The sequence below is a fragment of the Podarcis bocagei genome, assembly GCF_964188305.1.
Source record: "Podarcis bocagei genome assembly, chromosome: 4".
NCBI lineage: Eukaryota > Metazoa > Chordata > Lepidosauria > Squamata > Lacertidae > Podarcis > Podarcis bocagei.
In genome coordinates this window covers 77,348,985-77,373,176 of record NC_138128.1, presented here as the reverse complement: position 1 = coordinate 77,373,176, position 24,192 = coordinate 77,348,985, and the positions used below count along the sequence as shown (strand labels likewise).

Genomic DNA, 24,192 nt, shown 5'->3' with positions numbered 1-24,192 from the left:
TGGTTCCTTAATTTACTTTCCAAAATTTTCTTGGAAGATTATTTCAGTTCATTAAAGTAAGTGCTTCAAACTGTCAGTCATCAGCCCTCATCATCCAATGTATTCCAAGACTGAAAAACAGCAAAGTCAACAGGGATAATGGTGGAAGTCTTGCAATATGAAGGGGTAATTCCTTGCATGCTATGAAGGTTAATGGTTAGTCTTTGAAATAAGGGATTAATCCGGTTCTCTAATATCACTCTGATAGCAGCCCAGACATATCATGAGTATGACTGTCTGCGACAGATCCATTCCGCTCTATCATGTAACAAGATGAGGCATGAGAGCAAAATGCAATATTATGAAGCTCTCTAATCCATTTGAAAATAGAGGAGACTCCCTATAGGAGTAATGGATTCATAATTACATTCCACTCTGTTGCTTAGATCCACTGTAGCATGATTACAAATATATTAGCAGGTAACAGTAGCAGGTACCCCCAAATATAAATATGCTCAAAAGATCCTATCATAATTATTACTAGCTATGTAACATTTGCCCCCACCTCTCAAAAAAAACCCAAAAAAACCCACAACCACCTTTGAAGAGGCTTCAACCATAGTGGACCTTTGAGGGGATAGGATAGGAGCAAGAATTGCAATGGTGGAAACAAGTCGCTAAGGACACCATTCTACTGTATGTGCCTCAGTACTGGTATTGGTATAGGACAGTCTTCCCCAACCTGGTGCCCTCCAATGTTTTGGACTACAACTCCCATGATGTCTCACCATTAGCCATACTTGCTGGGGTTGATAGGAGTTAAAGCCCAAAGCATCTGAAAAGCACCCGTTTGGGGAAGGCTGGTATAGGACACCATGATGACATTGCAATCTCTGAACGAGACTGTGGAAGGAAAATAATGTCACGAATGACACAAAACATGTATACTGTAACGCTTTGTGGTTTTTGTGCTGTGAAGCTCCAGAAATCCATATGTGACATTTCAGTCACTTCCCCAAACCACAACCAGCAAGTGTGCACCAAAATTCTTCTTCTCTTGAGGAGGACATAACAGTAACCATCAGTTTCCCACTAAACAAAACATATTGAAAGATGGACATGAATGTGGCGATTTGTACCCATATTTCCTAGGAGAATTGGGTTTTAGCAATTAGGTCACATCTACTGCAGGAAGAATGGGTTGAAGCCAATCCAAACAGCCTAATGCTGAGGATGCTTGCTTGAATGTAAATCCCACTGTGCTCAGTGGGACTTACTCCCAAGTAAGTGTGCATAGGATCACCACTGACTTAGTTACTCAGCGTTTGAAGACTTTTCATCTAAATACAGGGGTTTTCACACTTACTATTCTATGCCACTTGACTTAAAACAACAATAACTGTATAGCTGTAAACACAGGACAAATACTCTCTTTTATTAAAAACATTTATCTTTCAAAAAACCAACTCCACAGTGAGTTGTATTTCCTACCCTGGTGAGAAAATAGTGCCAGGCAGAAGCATTTCATATGCTACATGCAACAGAGATTACCCGTTCCAATGCTCTCTAGAGCATTCCCCCCCCCTATAAGCAAAATCCAGAATATATTTGCAAAGAGCAGACACAAAAATAGATTATGGGGAGAGGAATGTGCTCGACTTCCTTCTAAAATGCTACAAACCACCTTTCAAATATTTATATATTTCTCTTCCCCAATTTGCTACATAGACAGTCCAACCTGTGGATCAGTTAAACCTCAATATCCCAAGTTACCTAGTCCAGCTGATTTATGCACCACAGTCTAAGGCTGCAATACTTTCATGGAAGCAACTACCACTGAACTCAGTGGAGCTCAGTTTAGAGAGCAAGCATGTTTATAATCACACTCTTAGGCATTTTTATTCACAAGTAGGTTTCACTGGAACTGGAGCCTACCTCCAAATAAATGTATTTAGGAAGGGAGTGAGAGACCAACAAACTGAAGGGAACACATAGTCACTGCAATTTTTCACAGCTGCTTACTCCTAACTAATCCCACATATTTAAATGGCATGAACTGGCAAAGACTTGAGAATTTCAGCTACTCCCACCAGAAATCACCAAGATCACTATTTTTTAAATGCTCAGCATCTTATTTTTGCAAGCCAGTGCAAGTAACAACAGCAACAACAAGAGCCAATTTTGAAGGATCCATGTTATTCCACACAACAAAAAACATTCTGGCAAATCCATCTAAGAACCACCTGTGTAGTTCTCTATAATAAAGAAACAACAACACATGACAAAAGCAGTTTTCTGAACCAAAATTAAATTTCATCACCATTCATTCAGCTGCAGAATGTAAAAACAGCTACTATACTAGCCAAGGTGTTGCCTGAAAAGGTTTTATATGATTTACACAAACACACGCACACATTTATTCAGAACTTAAAATGTTCGCAACAACATCTATTAGCAAGCCCACACTGTTGACAGGCAGAGTTTCTTTTACGCTTTCATGGGGATGTTTGTTTACTCACTGGGTGTGGACTTAAAAGATTGCTGTAGTATATCAAAAAGCCACATTGTTTAATCATGCAGTAAGCAATTTGTTTCAGAATGCTCAGATATTTGAAGAACATAAAGCAATTGTGTTACAACATTCTGTTTCCAGGAAGGGAACACGCCCATCAGCACCCAGGAAAAACACAAGCATCCTCGTTCTAGCATCTTCTTGGTTCCCTAAATTAAAAGACCCAAGAATCAAACCCTTTTTTGAACCCACGTGAAAGAAAAAAAAGAAAACCTTATAACCGAGAATAAAAGGTGCCGGAACCTTTCTGGGAGTTTACCTTTTTGCCTTTCTTTTTCCTGTGAGTATGTTTTGCGTTCTTCTCCTTTGCTTCTTCACTCATTTTTCAGCAAGTAAAATACACAATCTATAGACCGCTACTTGTATTCCAACATCCAGAGTCCCTGGAAATATTAGAGCATTGAAACCGAAGTCCATCTGCTGACGTTTCTCAGGCAAGTAACAGAATAAGTGCTGTTTAAACACAGCCACTGCTACTCCTGTAGAAGCTGGAACTGCTACTCAGAGCCTTGCTCGCGATTTCCCCAGCTCTCCCCACCCCTTCAGTTACAGAGCTGGGAGTTCAGATAAGCTACTATTCCGGTGAAAAAGCAGCGCTCCCCTTTCTTTTGTTGTTCTGCACTGACTGTTACCCCTGGGGTAAGATCTCGGCAAGATTTGGTAGCTTGTTCCATCCACGGTGCCTCCCCAGCCTCTAAACGCACAGAAATCAGCTGCAGATTGCTGACAGGTCTCAGAAGCTTTCACCAGCAGATGATTTGCTGTGCCTTGCAGACGGAGAAACTGAGCATAAATTGCTCCGATTCCCGAGAGCGCACAGCACCAGCCCATGTGTTGAATGTACTGGGGAACGCACAAACCAGATAAGGAAGCCTCCAAGAGATGTGTGTGTGTGTGTGTGTGTGTGTGTGTGTGTGTGTGTGTGTGAGAGAGAGAGAGAGAGAGAGAGAGAGAGAGAGAGATCAGGTGGCTGGTTCTCAATAATTACTACCACCAGGAACATTTAAAACATTGTGTGTGTGTGTGTGTGTGTGTGTGTGTGTGTGTGTGTGTGTACACACACACACATATATGATTACATGCACTAGACAGTCCTGCTGAATTAATGTTCAATTCTCATAGTTATTCAGCCCTACTTCTTTAGGCACACTTCAAATTACTTATATTAACATTAAGATTGATTACCCTTTCAATTATTTATCACATAAAAGCGCCAACTACTTCCATAAAACAGAGATTTGCAATTATTTGTATCTCCCAAGCCAGTCCCATGCCAGCATGTATTCATGACAGAAGATTGATAGACAATTTCTTCTCTTCCCTTCCCCCCCACCCCCTTCTCTGATGTAGGTCTCACAGAGAAAGTGCTACATGCCTTGAGTTGTGGTATCTCCAAAGTCTGTGGAGGGTTTCTGGATCAAATTTCCACACACTGCTGACCTACTCAGCAAAATGTTTTGGCTAGATATGTACAGGTCTCACACAAACAGGGGGGGGGGAGTAGATGGAGACACCATTCTGTCACCTCTAGACCCCTACACTGTTAAAGAAATCTTTAATAAAAACATTCAAAATGGGTTGGGTAAAAATATACACTTACCCAGCACATGGGCTTTTGATGCAATGAAAATTTAAGAATTATCTTTAAATCCCTTATATACAGAAATAGCTTTAAATCCCTTATATACTAAAGGTGCTCTGCTCAATTACAGGCTTTTCAGCTCCCCCTTCTAGCAGCACCTTCTGGAAGCCCCCAAAGCTTTTGGAGATCTACAGCATCACCCATTGAGGTGTGGGGAGCAGCCACATGGAAATAATATGTGGTAAGGAATAGGGGACTGCTATTTGAACACGCATCTGGGGTGGGATGCAAAGATGCTACTGAGCTGGTTTGTCCATGGTTTTACCCTGATCAATTTTTTCTGGTCTGTTTGTCTCCTCCCTGCTCACACAGGGAAGAAACAAACCATGATTCCCTGGCTCAGAATTATGATCAGAGCATTATGACCATGGTTTGTTTTGCTTTGGTCTTGGTTTACTTACTCACTTGGCTTGTTGGAGTAAGAAAAACACAATCCTTGATATGGAAATACTGCTAAGCAATGGCTCATGGTTTGTTTTCCGCATGTGCTAGTGGGGAGGAGACAAAGAGTGCAGAAAAGTGTGTTCACAGTAAACCACTAACTATGGTTTATCATTCCACCCAAACTGAGTCAGTGTAATGTTGTTCTGTATGATCCAGATTTGCTACATAACACTAAGTCAAACCTTGCCTTAATATGTAGGTCTCCAGAGAGGAGATCATGATGGCTTTGATCCTCTTCCAATCCAGCTATTGCTATGCTGCTGTGAGATAAACCATGGGTTTGACTTGGCATGTCATCCAAACCCAGGCTTGTAGTTTGCCTCACTCCAGCGAAACCACAAACTGTAACAAAGGTTTGTTCTTGGTTAACAGCTCATGATTGGACTGAATCAAGTCCAAACACAAGCCCAAGTTCAGACAGCATGCTAAGCCAAACCATAGCTTAGCTCACAGCAACAGGACCAAAGGAGAAGCAAATCAGCTGTGATCAGCTTTACGGGAACCTGAGCACACACACACTTGTGCCAAACCATCGTTTGCTTATTGTTATGTGCAAACCGGACCTACATGTTGTTCTGTAATGAACCATCATTTTTCCCCATTCTGTTTCTTCCTCATATATGTACCACCCTGTTGATTTGTAAAATAAAAATAAAAAAAATAGAGGTGGTAATTGATAATACCATTGCATTCTTGCTTCTGAAAGCTTCTTCCTTGCATACTCCTATAGTACTTACTAGATTATTAAACATTGGGTCTCTATGAATAATGATTTATTTATTTAAATAAAGCACAATCAAATGGCACATGGGCAATAGCAGTTTCTGACTCTAAGTAGGTTACAGAAACATCTATTTTTGCTAAATACCGGAAGCCAAGTAACGTTAATATTTTCCTAAAATGGAGGGCAAATTGATCTGTAATCTGAAACGCTGCTGACAATTGAGGGAACAATTAGATCTAGTTTTTATCAAGGTAATAAACCTTAACCTGAACAGATTGCAGGTGGAGACTCAAGTGACTGAATATTTCTAAAAATGAAATAAAATTAATCCCTGTAAATAGAAAACCTGATGTCAGACAAAAGGTTCATGCCTATCCTTCCTCTTGTTTTCTGCGTGTATTGAATTCATATTTTGTGTGTGTGGAAACATTCAATTCTATGACCCCCACTTGCAGCCTGAAATAGTGCAGCCCAAATAAAGGTTTGACTACCTTGGTGAGAACTAAACCTTAGACAGCAGGGTTTTATGAAAGAGGTGCTTGTACAGAAATATGCAAAACCAGTTGTTATGTTTTCCTTTTTTAGGCCGGAAAAAAAATCAAAACAAAACCCTAGTACTTTCCCTAGATTTGCATCCTTGTTTAGATGATATGTTGCAAAAGAAAGTGCTCTCTGCTGGCTGATTTGGAGAAAACACTTATAAATAAAGCTACGACCTCATTGAACGCATATATTCTAATTACGCTGCTGTGAACAGCCTGGGAGGCCACTTCACACTTTGGGTGTAGCCTTAAAAGATCTTAGGTGTGTACATCTAAAAATGTAAAGTGTGGGTAGAACACAACACATTTACAAACACACGCTGTGTACAAGTACAGCAAGCCCACAAATTGTGTTTGCTTTACTTATGCGACTGCAACCTTACATGATGTTGGGGGGGGGGTGAATAAATAAATAAATAAATAAATGGAGAGCCAAAGAAACCCAACACTCTCTGCTCTACATTTATTTACTTATTTCTCCCTTCCATCCTTGCTTTGGGAAGGGAGTGAGAGGGGTCTGGCAGTGTCTCAGCGTAATTTTAAATATATTTCAGGTAAGTAGGATCCAACAGAGGGACACGGGTGGCGCTGTGGTCTAAACCACAGAGCCTAGGGCTTGCCGATTTCTTACTCCAACAAATGACCCAGAAAAACTGTCTAAGGACAAACGTCAGCTCCCTCGGCCAGTAAAGCGAGATGAGCGCCACAACCCCAGAGTCGTCTGTGACTGGACTTAACAGTCAGGGGTCCCTTTACCTTTTTAGGATCCAATAAGTGTGTGAAGTGGCCCTAGCCCTTGCAAAAGAATTACCTAATAAATGCACAGTGATCTTCCATCACACATTGGGGCTTGTTTTAATACTCCTAGAACCCTATAAACATTTACAATGATTTCTGGAGTGGGAATTTTATATGCAGACACCTTGTTCATTTATTACAATTATTTATATCCTGCCATTCAGAATAGAGACCCTTCCAAGGCAGCTTACCACCATAACACAATATTAACATACTTTAAAGCTCTTGGGACACTTCCTGCAGGCTAGTTGATGGTAGAGTGTGGGGTGCAAAAAGAAAGTACAGTTGGCTTTTGCCTGCCTTCCTCTCTTTTTCCCAAGAGAAAGCAATGATGCTACATTGCTTTTCTCAAAGAAACAATTCATTGGGTCAGGAATCATTATAGGAAACTGATTACAATTACTCTGAACTCCGCTATGAATTATTATTATTATTATTATTATTATTATTATTATTATTATTATTATTATTTTCTCTTTAAGGTCTGACATGCTAGGCTCCTTTGGGAGAAAGGGTGGGATATAAATTCAATAAATAAAGAAACAAATTCAGGATTCCTCAAAGCTGCTATCTCTACTAAGATCTACATGTGAAGTTTCTTGCTTCTATGAGATATTTTTGGTTATTCGTTGATAAGTTTTAAGAAGTGTTTTGACGTGCAACTCTTTAACAGTTATTATATCAGAGGCTACACGGCATCAAAATGTGGAGACTGCGAGCAGAAATGTCAGCCATACGGTTTTCTAACACATTGCTTAATTGCAGCCCAGTTTATATGTGAACTTTCAGAATCCCGGCGATGCAGATCTACTAGCAGAGTTCTATTTTTAGATCAAAAAATAACTCGCATAAGAGGACAACAGGGTAGGCCAAATGAAGTCTACCAGGACAGTTCTATTTATAAACACATGCAAGGAAAAGGAAGGAGGCATGGAGCCCATGTGGAGTGGAAAGGGAGAATTTCAAGAAGAACAACCAGCAACAAGTCACTTTTGGTGACAAAAAGCTAATGAGGCTGTCATGCGCAGTTGATGAAGAGCAGCTTCGTAGTAGACACTGGAATCCATGGAAGTAGCTGATTTGGATAACACTTAGGACACTCTGAACTTACAGGAGGCTCCTTTTTTGCAGTTTGAATGGTTTCTGCTGGCACCTGTGTCATATGTAATCTGCTGCTGTGTGCTATTCATTTAACCCTGACTGGGGACAAGGTCTCTCGTTTGCTTTAATGAGCTCCCTGAAAAGGTGGCCCAAAGGGGAGAGAAATCCATGTAATAAATAAGTTTTCTTTTTACACCAGCAAAAGAATATTGGCTTATTTACTTCATACATTCGTATCTACTATATATTTTGTTCTTTATAGGTACAAGCTGCCTCCCTAGGTATCATTGCCAAATTTGGAACGAGGGTCCCCAAGGCGTGGGGCAGCAGTTTCCTTCAGTGTTGGGCTACTGGGCTGCTATTCTGACTTTGCCCATTTTTTAACACAGGCATAGGCTTGGCCACCTATTGATCACCAAGCTTGGCATGAAGGTTTCTAAGGTGGGTATGAGGATCCCTGGTAATGTTTGGGTGCTGGGCGTCATTTTGAATCAAGATGGTAGATCAAAATGTGACTTTGGCATAACTTTGCCTGATTTTTGGCATGACTGATCCAAGCTAAAAAGAAAAAACCCCAAACACTATCCAGTTAAAAAAACACAGCATTTGGGGGTTTCTATATATTCCTGGGTGGCGCTGTGGGTTAAACCACAGAACCTAGGACTTGCCGATCAGAAGGTCGGCGGTTCGAATCCCTGTGATGGGGTGAGCTCCCGTTGCTCAGTCCCTGCTCCTGCCAACCTAGCAGTTCGAAAGCACGTCAAAGTGCAAGTAGATAAATAGGTACCGCTCCGGCAGGAAGGTAAACGGCGTTTCCGTGCGCTGCTCTGGTTCACCAAAAGCGGCTTAGTCATGCTGGCCACATGACCCGGAAGCTGTACGCCAGCTCCCTCGGCCAATAAAGTGAGATGAGTGCCGCAACCCCAGAGTCGGTCACGACTGGACCTAATGGTCAGGAGTCCCTTTACCTTTACCTTTACCTTTATATATTCCTGGGCAATATCAAGCACTCCCCTCTAGTACAGATATATTTCACACACTATGTTTTTTCCCTACATCTAAATTTTCACTGGCATTCCAAAACTTAATTCTTATATTTGCTAACATATGAAAATAACTCATACTTCTCCACCCTGCAACCCCATTCTATGTATTTTTACTCAGAATCCCACGAAGTTCAGTGGGACTTCCTTCCAGGTAAGTGGGTTTAGGAATTCAACCTCACTCATTTTAATTGAATTGATGATTCAACAAAAGATCTGAAAGACTGGCAAAAGTACATGTCTGATAAGGTTTCTTCTGCTCAGCTTTCATCAGGCAACCTTTTTAGTCTTTTTATTTTAATTACAGTGGTGCCCCGCAAGACGAATGCCTCGCAAGACGAAAAACTCACTAGACGAAAGGGTTTTGCGGTTTCCCTATGGGCTTGCTTCGCAAGACGAAAACGTATTGGGTTTTTTGCAAGTTTGTTTCCTTTTTCTTAACACCGTTAATACAGTTGCGACTTGACTTCGAGGAGCAACTCATAGAACGCAGTGTGGTAGCCTTTTCTGAGGTTTTTGGTGATTTTTGAAGCTTTCCCAAAACCTTTCCGACACCGTGCTTCGCAAGACGAAAAATTCGCTAGACGAAAAAACTCACGGAACGAATTAATTTCGTCTTGCAAGGCACCACTGTAACTGACATGTTTTTCAACAGAATGACTACCTAGGCATAACCTCAGTTATTAATGGAGTAAAAGTCATTTGTTCGTAGCATTGCTAAAATTATCATGAGGCATAAGTAGCAAGTATAACGTACGTGTGTGTGTGTGTGTGTGTAAATTGCCTTTTCAAAATTATATTTTGAATCTATTCAAGCACAAGCCTGTGAATCTTGCCACCCAATCCCAATTTAGTAAAGTGTGCCCCTTCACACCACCTACAATTTATACTGCAATTGGTTTTTGTGGGGAGAGAGAAGAATCCAGTCTCCATGCCTGTCTGGCTGGCATTGAGTAGAAACTAAATTCAGCTAAAAGAGTGTAAAAATATTTGACTCATTGATTCATGGGCATGTGCCAATAACAATTAAGCAAGCTGAAAGAGACTGCTTGGTCTAATGCAATGTTGCACAGGTTTGTTTCACTCAAACTTCTCTGTATAGGGAAGTTTTTGATATTTGATGTTTTACTATGTTTTTATATGTGCCGTAAGCCACCCAGCCAGATTGGCGGGTATAAATAATAAAATTGTTGTTGTTGTTGTTGTTATGTTGCACATAGAAACTTATGTGTGGCTTCAGGGAGTTGGGCACAGTTCCTTAGCTTTTCCAACAGATTCTATGAAGTTCCAGGTTTTTATTTTTCTCACACACCCCAAATTAAATTGTAACTCTTAATCAGTAAAACATGTCAGAAAACAAATGTGGACACAACAAGCTGTAAGGTAAGGTTTTAACCTTTGTTCTCCTTTCCTGATGGAACCACGGCTTGTAGCATATACTGTACTGAATATATGTAGAATAATATAATTGTAGAATTTGAAAGGGACCCTGAGGATCATCTAGTCCAATCCCCTGCAATGCAGGAATAGGCAGCTGTCCCATGCAGGGTTCAAACCTGCAAACTTGGCGTTATTAGCACCACACTCTAACCAACTTCACTATCCAGGCTAACTCACTGTGTCATGAATACCAGCCACCAAGGAGAATAGCCAGCATAGAGTTCCTAAAACAGACCATTTGGGGCAGAAATGGCTTGAACTCAAAAAAAATCTATTCCTTCTATGTTTACACAGTGGATGTAGGATTTTGGCACAGGTAAAGTAAAGGTAAAGGTACCCCTGCCCGTACGGGCCAGTCTTGACAGCCTCTAGGGTTGTGCGCTCATCTCACTCTATAGGCCGGGAGCCAGCGCTGTCCGCAGACACTTCCGGGTCACGTGGCCAGCATGACGAAGCTGCAGCTGGCGAGCCATTTACCTTCCCGCTAGTAAGCGGTCCCTATTTATCTACTTGCACTTTGACGTGCTTTCGAACTGCTAGGTTGGCAGGCGCTGGGACCAAGCAACGGGAGCGCACCCCGCCGCGGGGATTCGAACCGCCGACCATGCAATCGGCAAGTCCTAGGCGCTGAGATTTTACCCACAGTGCCACCCTCGTCCCTTTGGCACAGGTACTTATCACCAAAGAAAGGTGACAGAAATTTGCATAAGATTTTAATATATTAATTTACATGTAAATATGCAAATTTTGGAGTGCTTACTGTTATTTAAATAGAAATGCAATACATCTCACCAGACTGGGGAAGACTGTGACCAGCTAATCTGTGTGCCTGCTTTGTCTGTTCTCCTTACTGACTGACCCTGGGCAACTTCAATATTCCTTCTCTCTCTCATTATGGTTCCTTATCTTTAAACTAGACTTGGATTGAACAATCTTCCAAGCAGGGGGTTGTTTCAAGCATAATGCTGTCCTCTGCACAGTTGGGCAGATAGAATTCCATAGCGCTTTGGTTGCTAGCAGTGCAGTCCCATTTGATCCCATGTTCATCATTTAGATGATGTTTGGGAAACACAAGATCTTCAAAATCATTTATCTGAACTTGATTTAAACAACAACAACAACCTGTCTCATTTATCCTCACTACACTCCTGTAAGCTAGGCAAGACAGAGATAATTGCCTAAGGTCAGCCAGTTATCTTCATGGTCAAGTGGGGATTTCATCCCAGGCCTTCTCGGTCCTTGCCCACCACTCAGTCATTCTATTATGAATTCACACAAGGCATTTTGTTTTTGTTTTTCCATGTATTCAGTCATGGAAATGATTCTCAGGGATATTCCTTGGTTTCTAAACAAGCAACTTAAGCAACAGCCCATAGCCTCACTTGAGTGACTTAAAAAGAAGGAATGAGTTCCGTTGCCAATAATTTAGACATAAGTTAGTCACTGAGCTATATAGCACAGGTTAACTAAACATTTTCCCTTCATATACAAGGCCAATATTCCTGTCCCAATATGGTGCACTCATCTTGTTTGCTTAAATCTACTCCAAACAAACTATGGCTTTTATGCACATTAACAGGAAAATACCATTGCCTATAATGCAATGCAAGAGGGGGTATCCAATTTACGTTTTACTCCAAAATTAATGGACCAAACTTAGTCATATTCATTGATTTCAATGAGTTTACTCTGAGTAAAATTTAGTTGCCTACCACCCACTTTGCAGAATGGTTTAAAGTAAAAACAAACTCCCCTCATTCTCCCTTTCCTTTAGCTCTTTCTGATTTTTGCCATTATTAATTCTTGTGCCCTCTCAAAATCCTTGAGTAAACACTGCATTAAGAAGGTGGCCAAGATATATACTTCATTATATAACAAGCCAGCTGGAAACCCTAGAGTAGCCCTAATATTGTCAGGCACAGACATTAAGATGTGGTGACCTTGACCCCACCTTTCACTAACGGATACTTATTTCTATTCTATATTGTATTTGGACCAATACTTGCTTGTGAACAGTTTTAAACTTTTCTGTGCCAAATCAAAATTGTCAGGATAGTCCAGGTACAAGTGTTGGCAGAGTCCAGCTCACCACAGCTGATGATACAGCAAGTACCTAAAGCAGTGCTTTATCTAAAATGAATTTTCATTTTATTTTCAGGTATGTGAGGGGTGAGCCTTTTAATGGGCCCTTAAAGTTAGCCACATCAACATTCTCTCCAGGTTTCTTGCATTTGCACAGCTCCGTCACAGAAATTATCAAATGCTATGCATTTATTTTCCAGCAATTTTCATGCAACTGCCAAATTTGGTCCTTCAATTTTCATACCTGTTATTTCAATCCATATGATCAAACAGAAGGCAACTTCTAGCTCAGACTGCTACAATGATGCCTGCAGGGTGTGTCAACCTTTGTGCCTGCATGGTGCCTGTGAAGGCTTCCAGGGGTGCCCCTGGCAGGTGCCCCAGACTCTAAGATTTCACTTTATTTTTTAAATAAGCCTTTAGCCCTCCTAGAAAGAAAGTTATGGGACAATATGTGGAGGTACCTTCTAAGAAATTTCCGAGAAAAGAGAATGGTGTGGTTATCTTGTATATTTTTTCCCCTGGTACCAAGGAATGCTCCCTGTTTTAGACAGCAATAACATCAGCCTCTATCCCTCCCTTCTCCTTTGTGTGTGATCTCCATAAACAGGACCAATAGGGCATAGATGAGTGCCCATGGTAAGCATAAGGTTGTCAGAGGCAATTGTCTAATTTGTGTTATGCCATGCTCCCCACAGCAGCCATTTTGTGTTATGCCACAGCAGCCATGGCAGCCATTTTGTGAATAGCGCCCCCAGCATTCTCTGAAATTTAAAAATAGGCCAACTAGACCAAAAATATTTTTTACTAGTTTCCACCAATTGCCACCAATTTTTATGATCTTTTGGAGCTACAGCATAAAACCATATATACTCCTGTAAGTGAATGGTCAAAAAAAGCCATGCATTTATCAACTGCAATATGAAAAATAGTGAACAATCGCTCTAATCCAGTCAAATTCAGTCCCATTCATTTCAATAAGCCCTCTAAAATTATGCTCAGTCCTCCTACTGAAGTCTTAGGGAATTTTGTCTGTCTTATTTTCAGTATTCTAGACTGGTTCTTTAGAAACAGTTTACCACCTGATACAAATACTCCTGGTTTGGATGTCAGTTTACAGGAGGACTGTGACTGAATGCTCCCCCGCAAAAGGAAATACTGCCTATAGCAGCAGTTTTACATTAGGATGCACTGTTTGTCCAAAGAACCTTTTGTACAAACACCAGGGCAGTAATTAGAACGCATTGGTTTTAACCCAGTAGCTCATTTGTTAGATTACTGTGGATAGTATTAGTGACTATCAAGAAATGTAAACCATTAGACAGAAGCTTCTCTCCGCATTTCCTAAAACCAAAGAAGAGTAACCTTTCAATGAATACAGAAAGAACTTTCCAGCTCAGCAATCATCTCTAGTTTTCTTGCAGGGAAATTCCCAGCACATTATCCAATGTGCAATTTCTGCATTAGATATTTGGCAGTGCATCTTAGCTTGCTTCAAGGAAAGATGATCATCAGCGGCCTTCAACACTAATGGCTATGCTTAGGAGGATAATGGAAAACATTAGAGGAATGCTATTCCATGGGATGCCTTTAAAAAGTTCATGTTCTGGAAACAGTATACAGTTTTATTTTGCAAATTGCTAGCTGCTTCCTGCCTCACTTTGTTTGGCTATGATATAAAGTTACAATATAAGATTCATTATTGCAGAATGAAAGTAAACTGGAATGGCTCTTAGGTTAAAAAATATTACACTTAAAGAAGGAATATTCCAGAGATTAATGGCTCTGGATGTACTAATTAACCCATACTGGTTATCCATCTCTAGAATGAACCTATGATCATGAATGGAGCAGCCACACACTTGATGTATTTGATATAATTCTCTCTGTGCGTTCACTTACATTTTAATTTGTGGTTGGTCATACAAATTGTTATGTGTTGAAGTTCTCACCCTGGCCACCAGGGGGTATTGTGTATATAGTTTTCACTCAGGTCCACGTAAATTAATTTAGGCAGGAAACCCTGGGCTGTTGTTGTTATAGTGTTGACAGCTGGCTGCCTATAAAAGCAGGCCGGCTGAGCTGTTTGCTGTTCAGTTCAGTTCCAGCATACTTATAAAGAACTACAGTGGTACCTCGGGTGAAGTAATTAATTCGTTCTGGAGGTCCGTTCTTAACCTGAAACTGTTCTTAACCTGAAGCACCACTTTAGCTAATGGGGCCTCCTGCTGCCGCTGCGCCGCCGGAGCACGATTTCTGTTCTCATCCTGAAGCAAAGTTCTTAACCCGAGGTAATATTTCTGGGTTAGCGGAGTCTGTAACCTGAAGCGTATGTAACCCGAAGCATATGTAACCCGAGGTACCACTGTACTTGGAGAAATCTCTGTGTCGTCTGCTATGTCCACCCACTACATAATACAAATGTTCATGGATGTGAATATTGATATAGAGGACTAGAGTCCCTTAAAAGTGGCAAGAAGCAGGATAATGCGTGATATCAAGTGAGGCATATGGGATTCACTTCCACAATTTTCAGTAATAGCCACCAGCTTGCACAGCTTTAAAGTGGGATTAGAAAAATTCACTGAAGATAAAACTACCAGTAGATCTTAGCGTGTGGGGAACATGAACAAGAGAACGCTATCACCATCATGCCTTGCTTGTAGGCATATGCTTGGCCAGTCTGAATACTGAACTAAATAAGCATTTGATCACATCCAGAAGAGCTTATTATATTCTTGGTATTTTTGGAAATTCAGCAGTCCTTGTAGGAAAACATTGCAGAGAAGCAGAATTGCATGTTTTTGTCCTCCATGCCTTATTAGGTTTCAGTGGCTCTCTGAATGGTACTGTCATGCTAGTTCCAGCACTGAGACCAGCAGTAGGCAACCATCAGAATTTTCCCCACACAAACTATGCATGTCAGAAGGGAGAAAGGAGTAACACCTTCCCTGTAGGAAGAGCTTCGTTCAGGGTTTATAGTTCATTTAGGGCAGATGTGCGTCTCAAGAGAATTTTAGGAAAGACTTGTAGATTCTGCAGAGGAAGAATAAAGTAGAAAGAACCAATGGGGAGAGGGGGGGAACCACCTTCCACAACACAGGAAGCACCTTGAACTAGCAATGTTTGGCAATAACAGCTAAGAACAGGGAGTTGTCCGCTGGCACCCTACAAATATCAATGCTGGATGCTAGCAGTAACAGTGATGCCTCTTACAAGGCTACATAGTTAAAGCCTGCACTGCAAAGTTAGGGCAAAAGAGCAATCCCATATCACAGTTTGGGGGGTTGCACCTGTAGAATTACTGTTTTAAATTTTACCAGACGTGAAATGTATGATTGACTGCAACCTCTCTTCAGTAAGCATGCCTGTGTTGAGCTGGATCCAAGTCTTCAATCCAGGGTGTTGCCTTCTGGACCATATTGGGGGTTGTTGCAGATCTTTCTAGTCTCCATTCTGACATTTTATACTGCATGATGCCGGGCAGGAATACTAAGATTTTAATTAAATGAACACATTTTTCCTGTGAGGTGTGCAATTGCTTTTCTCCAACATAGAAACCATCAGGTTTAAAATAAGTGGAAGTGAAATCCAGCCGTTGGCAGCATGAAAATTTTGGGCTCCATGAAGGCTATTGTACACACACACACACACACACACACACACACACACACACACACTGGTTTTGAATAAGCTGTGATCACTAGGAACTTCTAATATATGCAACCTGTACAGATCATTTGCCGACATCTGGAGAGAAAGCTCAACATGCACTGGGGAAATGACTTGAGTAGATTATAATAAATTGCAATAGGTGGGCAGGAATGAAAATGAAAATGGCCAGGAGACCAATTTAGAATAATCCAGAGTGTGTAATGTGGAACTTTAAAAGTTTAAAAGAGTTTACTTTAGCAAATGACTTTATTCAGTGAACATACAGATGAGCTGAAACAGAGATATAATATTTACCTTTGTTAATGAGTTCTTGATAAAACAAAACAGCCTTTGGAATTAGTATTCGGGGACAATTCTGCTGATTCATTGTAAGTGCATACAAAGGGATGTGATGCTGCAGAACTAGGCAGTTTAACCTCCAAATCCATGCAGCTATGAAAACACGCAGGCACGGCTCTGAAAGAACTTTTATATACTGACAGCTTTCCACATACTGTCCTTCAGGCCAAAAAGGCCCTAACTTAATTCCACGGGGCATTAACAAAGATTCCAGGGTTGGGCTTCCCTCTTTGATGGATGAAAGAGACTTTCAGTTTTCCTCATGCAAGATGCTAAACCACTTCCTAGGCAAGCACACTCATCAACACAATGGTGCATCAGTGTTGAGAGAAAACCACGGCATGAACACATTCAAATAGCAGAGACTGCTCCTCCAGGGCAAAGGAGGGCAATCTTTTTCTACTGAAGGGTCACAATCCTGGTGGCGGAGGGCGCCAGAGCCATCAATGGCCAGAACTAGAGACAAAAGTGCTCTGGATTAACTAGAACTAGACCCTCAGCAATTTCCAAGTAGTTTGTGGGGGAAAGGGTTGGGAACCACTATTCTAGAGTGCATGACACCTATTTTCATAAATCAACTTCCCCATTATGCAAGCTCAGGCAAAGAGGTTTGAACAGAGGCACACCTACTCCTTGTACAATTGAATAGCTAAGGGTCATATTGACTAGAATCTTGGAAGTGTCTGGTATTCTAAAATTTTCTGCTGAACAACTTCTGGATTGTGCTGATTGCAATGGGCTCACCTAGGACTGGGAACTCTCCTTGTCCTCAGCTCAGTGTTTCATTAAAGTCTCAGTGCCTGAGCTGAAAACCATTTACTTCACACACACCCTCACCCCCCTTGCAACTAACAGAAAATTGTACAGCTAAAAGAAAGTGATTACATAATGGATGTCTGGAGAAAAGCCCAGCCGGCATGGCCTTTCCAGAACAGGATTAATCATTTCTGCTGCATAGATGAAGCCATTTGTGTGTGGGGTGGGGAACAATGCTTAGAATTCAGGAGCTGTTTTGTGAAACAGCTGTTTCATAAACAGTGGAAGCAGATACAGGGAAAACAAGGCTGCAGTAGTTTAGAGGATTCCTACCCCATCTCTCCATTCACAGATCCACAGGGTGGCTGACCAGTAAAAATTACAACACACAATTAAAACAAAAAATGGCATTAGAAAGAAAACCTACAATTCAACAAGCGCATAAAAGCACGATGCCATTAGAAAGAATGGTGTGAAAAATACAAATAAGTTTCCAGTGTTACTAATTGCCTTCATTGTGGGAGAGAAGTGCAGGTTACAAAAAAAATACATGGAACAAACTAGGATGAAAATGGCAGCCCTGTATCAAATTCCTTTCTCCACCTCAACAAATGGGCAGTTCAACTTACCAGTGATGTCAGGACACAAGACTGCTGCTGGTGTAAGTGAGGAAAGACATATCAGAATATTGTCAGGAATCAGACAACTACAATTTGCAGATGAGATGGAGGAGTTCAAGGCAAGGCTGCAATTTTAGCATCAGCCCTACTTCAAGTCAAATGCAAGTCCTATGCATGTTTACTGGAAAACAAATCCACTTGAATTTATGCGGACTTATTGCCAAGTAAGTGTGCACATAATTTCAGCTAGAGTATTGCACTCACTATTGAATATGCACTGTGGAGCATATTTAATTGAACTGTATGGGACACAATGCTAATCCATAGTTTAGCATAACATTAATGAAACTGCTTGAATTTGGTGGTTTATTATCTTGGCTTGTTTCAAAAAGCCATGGGCTCAAACTATCCACAGGTTGTCTCAGTCCAGACATGACAATAAACTGTAGTTAAACCAGCAAGCAGATGCTTCCCATCACTACCTTGAACCCATGATCTTGGAAAAGGAAACAGGAAGAGAGCATTTAGGTCTGATCCTTGCCCAGGCTTGTTCCCATAGCACCAAACCATGGTTGTCTGTTATGTCACCAAATCCAAATTCAGAGATGTTCAACATGTGAAATCCGGGAGCAGGAACAGTAGACACACATGGGCTTCCCCCTCCATGCATCCAGCATCTCTGGGCTTGAACTGTGTGAACGGTGTTTTCTACAACTTAAATTACAGGTTACTTTAAGTCAGGGTTGGGGAACCTGTGCCCCTCTATATGTTGTTGAATTTTAGCTCTCAGGATGATGGGAGTTGTAGTCTAACATTATTCAGAATGCCACAGGTTAGCTACTCTTGCCATAAGCTATTATGCTTTTGTTATTGTTGTTTCAAAGTACAGTCCCCAAAAATCCTAAATGTGGAATGGTTAAATTTGCTGATCTCCATTCAGGATTGCAGGAAGCCAAAGGTCTATTTTGCCATACAAACTGAACCCCCACAAGTGGTCAAGTGCCTTGAATGCAGAGTTGGCCCCATGCATTCAAACACAGCATTATTAAAAAAATACATTTATATACAGTACTGAATACAAAATCAAAAGAGCTGTGATATTAAAGTATACAATATATCCCTTTTTTAATAGCTTATAAATATTTTTATTTCCCTTTCAACTTGATGCTATGCAGGACTGGATTTATGTATAGACTAAGTAGGCTGAAGCCTAGGGCCTCTAAATCTAGGGGGCCTCGCCAGCCTGCCCGCTCCCCAGTGCTGCAGTCTCCCCTCTCCCAAAATTGCAAACCCAAGACTTCATGCGAGGACAGGGCAACTCAGGCCCAGCAACTATGAGACTCAGGGATAGCCAGTGGGGCCCAGTTTGAAGCTCTGGGGTCAGCTTGGAATTTTGGAGATATAAATACAATCCATCTAGATTGCCCTGGTGCGGGGGCCCACTTAGGAGCAGCCTGTGGGGCCCAATTTGGCCCAATTGCTCCAACTGCCTTAAGGCCAGCCCTGATGAGACTGTGCAGGGGCTGGGCTGACAAGCGCTGCCACTTCTAGGTCCCTGGTGTCACTATTCAGCGTACAGACTCAAGGACTTGTTATGGAAATAAAGGGGGGCACTTATTGGAAATCATTTTTGTCACCTCTCAACACCTCTCCTCCCTCAAAACCCCGGGATAATAAGCCTTTGCACTTTTAATGGAGAAAGCTTGCAAATTGTATCCCCTCTGGTTTCTATTGGCAAAACGTGTTGCATTGTTGCAAGAAAGTGTCAAAATTGTATACCTTTGTACTTGACCGTGCTGGTGGACTACTAACCTTTGAAAATCACATAAAATCAATGCCATAACCAATTCTTCCATTTCAATGACATGTTGCTTCAAAAGGAAAGGCAGACTTGGACATCACCTTCCTCCATAATCCTCTAAGCGAGAGGTCATGTACTCAACTTCGATACCACCCTCCTCCATAATCCTTGGGATATACAGTCAAGTACAGAGCACCCCTCCCTTGAGGGGAACAATGAACATCCATTGGTGGGTTTCCTGAGGCCAGGTGTTCCCACAGCCCATCCTCAGGAAGGCCAGAAGGCAAAGATATGCATAGATAGTTTTATTGTCATATTTATGGTCATATTATTTACACTTCCCAGGCAATATAATTTGTAAACTCAAGGTGTGTGTGTTTTTTTAAGAATAACATTACAAGTTCATTTTCTTAAAGAATTAATGCTTATTCCACAAAAGGTTTACAAAATTGTTATTGCAAAAGTTTTTCTGTGTTAATTTTATGCATTTTTATAAATCACCATGGTATTTAACAATAACATCTTATGTCCTTTACAGGAGAAATTGAGAATTGCAGAATTTTAAATACCTGTCATCATCTTTGGCTTCACTCAATTTTGTTTATAAGACTCTTCCATTTTCTTCTTGTTGTAAGGGTGGGGGGTGGGGAGGGGCCTCACAAGTGGAGTAGCCTAGGCCTCTCTACATCTAAATCCAGCCCTGATGCTATGGCTAAACCACATCATGTCTTGCTACAACTTGATTAAAATTTGGTAATGCCTCTAAGGACCAGGTAAAATTACCTTGGAGCAGAGCTTGCCCACAGGCCACCTGTTGATCACTTTTTTATTAAATCATTGTAATTGGTTTATCTGCAGCAGAAGAGAAAGTCTGAAGAAAAAGACAACCTGGCAACCTTAACGTTATTCATTTTCCATCCCAGTGCACATCTTCCATTGTGATTTTAATTATCTACCGTATTTACTAAGTTCTACAAAACATGCAAAGCAATACCAATCCTTATCTTCTTCTTCTTTTTTTAAAAAAACCTCTTTTAAAATAATGATTTTTATCTCTTATAGAAGTCTCATTTGCATGCTGTTGAATGCAAAACAAGGAAATTTGTCTTGCCAGGATTTCAAAAGATTATTAAAAAGCATGACACTGATCCCTGGTGATAGTTTTCAATCAGTTTTTAATACACACACACACACACACACACACACACACACACACCATGTTAATAAATCAGAACTCAATATACTGAAGATTCCCACAGGTTTAAAGACCAAGATGACTGAAAGGATGGATGAAAATATACTTCTTTCTTCTCGGATGGAAGCATCATGAGCATCAACTGCACTTGTGGGATCTCAAGCAGAAACACAGCAGAGCATCACTGATATTATCCTCAGGCATTAGCCATTTTGATGCAGTGCCCATGAAAGGTCAACATGTTGGACTCTTTCCGATCAGCTACAACACTTCTCTTCTGAAGCAACCTTTTAAGACCGATTCTTTTAAATTGGTTATGAGGAACCTGTGGTGCTCCAGATCTTTTGGGATTCCAAATCCCTAGCATGGCTAATGGTTGGGGGTGGTGGGAGTAGCAGGCCAACAATATTGGAAGGGTTCCCAAGCCATGGGAACAATTCTGTAATTGAAGGCAGTCATTCAATATAAGGACCTTCCAGTTCCATGGCAGCTCAAGCCTTGCATGGGATGTAGGGAGTGTCCTGTCAAAGCAGAGAACAGATAGGCCCAAGGGGCCCTGCTAAGTGAGGAACAGAAAATGTTTTCTCTGCAGGGAGCTACAGCCAACTGACACCTTACACAGGCCAGCCACACATGGAGTGTGGTAGACTCCACCTCCCTGGAGATGCTGGCTGGCTGGTTAAAGGTCCCTCATCTTATTTTGCAGTCTTTAATTTCTGCATGTCTGGAGAGATAAGACGATGAGTCCCCTACTGAACCACTGAGTCAAAGGGTAGTGGCTCAGCAATATTCTCTAGCCAGGAGGCCTCAAATAAGGCACATCAGCCTGGCAGTCAAATTTATTTGTTAGAAACCAGTATTCTTGGCCATTCTACCCCTTCCCCCAACCAACAAGTAGCCTGAACCTTGTTCCTTTTTTATTCCTCCCACAAACACTGCAATGTGCTTGGGTTGTGGGAAATGACAAGTACAACACAATGGACACAGTTCTTTAAAAACACATTTTAGTCCCACTGAATTTCAATGGAAAAGTTGCTCATGGAAGAAGAAGAGTTTGGATTTGATATCCCGCCTTTCACTTCCTTTTTTAAGGAGTCTCAAAGCGGCTAACATTCTCCTTTCCCTTCCTCCCCCACAACAAACACTCTGTGAGGTGAGTGGGGCTTAGAGACTTCAAAGAAGTGTGACTGGCTCAAGGTCACCCAGCAGCTGCATGTGGAGGAGCGGAGACGCGAACCCGGTTCCTCAGATTACGAGACTACCGCTCTTAACCACTACACCACAACTTTATTCAGTTGAGATCCGTGGCCCAAGTCATGCTTTATTTTGCCTGGATCATGTCCTATATAAGGAAGGGATTTTTTCCCCCATTCTACACTTAAAGAGCATATTACACTATTGTCAAATAGAGAAGCAGAATATGATCATTCCAATGTTTTAAGAATATAAAAGTTGCTTTAACATGTTTTGATACTCCATCCAATCATCTCTACACACAACTTACTCTGTGGTCATCTGGCAGGTGTTGACCAAACTGCGGGAGGCAGTGGATGACAGGAGTGCTTGGTGTGCTCTGGTCCATGGGGTCACGAAGAGTCGGGCATGACTAAACGACTAAACAACTTAGCAACAACACGACCTATACTACTGAGATGTGAACGCAGAGAAAAAACAGCCACTTAAAAGAGGACAGTAACAAGCATATTTTCCTTTTTATTTTTTGCCTACCTTTCGAGAGCTTTGAGGAGGATGGTGCCTGTGATAAACCTAAAAATAAACAAATAGAACTTTTAAAGAATGTAAACAAACTTAAGTCAACAGACATCTTGCTTCTGAAGAAAAATGCAGTTTAACATGGAAAATAGCAACAAGCAGGAAAAAGTATCTAATGAAGCCCTAAGCAAACACATATACAAGGCAAGAAGATAGCAAATTAATTCATAATAAATTAAATAAATTGTAATAAATTAATCACCACCATCATCATCTTGAGCTGGATCCTCCTCAGCTCCTGTCAACTTAAAGTTTCTGTATGAACTACATTGATACCTTACATATAAAATACATGTCCCAAGATGGACCCATGTTTCCCAGGCTTTCGGTGCAGACAAGTTACTGCAGATGATTTATAATGAAATGAAAAGGGTATTTAAATATACCTTTCTGAAGAAACCAGAGGCCTTTCTCCTGGGCATGGTTGGCCAATTGGTGCTAAAGAAGGATAGAACTTTCTTTATGTATGCTACAACAGCAGCAAGAATACTTATTGCAAAGTATTGGAAGACACAAGATTTACCCACTCTGGAAGAATGGCAGATGAAGGTAATGGACTATATGGAACTGGTGGAAATGACTGGCAGAATCCGAGACCAGGGAGAAGAGTCGGTGGAAGAAGATTAGAAGAAATTTAAAGACTATTTACAGAAATACTGCAAAATTAATGAATGTTAGAATGACGTTGGATTGAAGTTAAGTGGTTTTTAGCAGCAATGCTAAAAGGAATATGTAAAAATGGATTGTTAACAGGTGATAATTTAAAGTTATTATATTTTAAGATAAGAGATTAAGATAAAATCAAAGAGGGAAAGGATTTGCTGAACTAACTAATTTGAACTGGAATACAAAAAGGGAGGTGTGAGGAGGTTGGGGAAACAAGCAAATGAAAGATAAGACATGGAAAGACTAATCTATTTTTTAATTAAAATTAAAAAAAAATCCTTCCAGTAGCACCTTAAAGACCAACTAAGTTAGTTCTTGGTATGAGCTTTCGTGTGCATGCACACGAAAGCTCATACCAAGAACTAACTTAGTTGGTCTTTAAGGTGCTACTGGAAGGATTTTTTTTATTTTGACTATGGCAGACCAACACGGCTACCTATCTGCAACTATTTTTCAATTGTTTTTATTTTGTATTTTTATTTTTATTTTTTTATTTATTTCTTCTTTCTTTTTTTGCTTATTTTTGTAATATGTTGAAACTTTAATAAATATCTTTTAAAAAAAAAGACAAGTTACTGCAAATGACTAACCAACTTTTCCTTTAAGTGCTAGTGCACCACAAAATTGCAAGCTGTAGCATATATTACTGAAAGGCAAAAAAAGGATTCGGAACTCATTCAACTTTTTCTGCAGTGAAGGAAGGAAGGAAGACTCCCAAACTACCAAGAAACATGAAAAATGAAGTCTTGATATTCAAAGTGCAGATAAGAATAATATACAGAAGATGTAGGCAAAACCTCTTCCCAAGACTTTGAGGAATCACTGGTAAAATGGGAAGTGGTCTTACTCAAACCAGTGCAGCTCTCTTTCATTTCCTTCATTGGCTCATGCGAGTTCACAGGATACCCCATGCCTGCACATCTTTAATACATGAGACTTGCTTTGGTCTCTGACTACAATTCACTTCCAATGGTGGGTCATGGCTGTGGCAGAGGCAACG

At 40.8% G+C, this 24,192-nt stretch overlaps 1 protein-coding gene across 4 annotated transcripts in view; it reads right to left on the bottom strand.

Annotated features, from left to right (window-relative positions):
• ANK3 (ankyrin 3) overlaps positions 1-24,192 on the bottom strand; it is a 401,108-nt gene that overhangs the window by 354,642 nt on the left and 22,274 nt on the right. For 2 of the 4 annotated variants that reach the window (XM_081190787.1, XM_081190760.1), the window contains exon 1: positions 2,811-3,395. In XM_081190787.1, the coding sequence (XP_081046913.1) occupies positions 2,811-2,873 (63 nt within the window). In that variant the 5' untranslated portion in view covers positions 2,874-3,395. Of the gene's footprint in view, positions 1-2,810; positions 3,396-22,481; positions 22,521-24,192 lie in introns of those variants that run through there. The other 2 variants (XM_081190769.1, XM_081190790.1) reach the window with 2 other exon arrangements.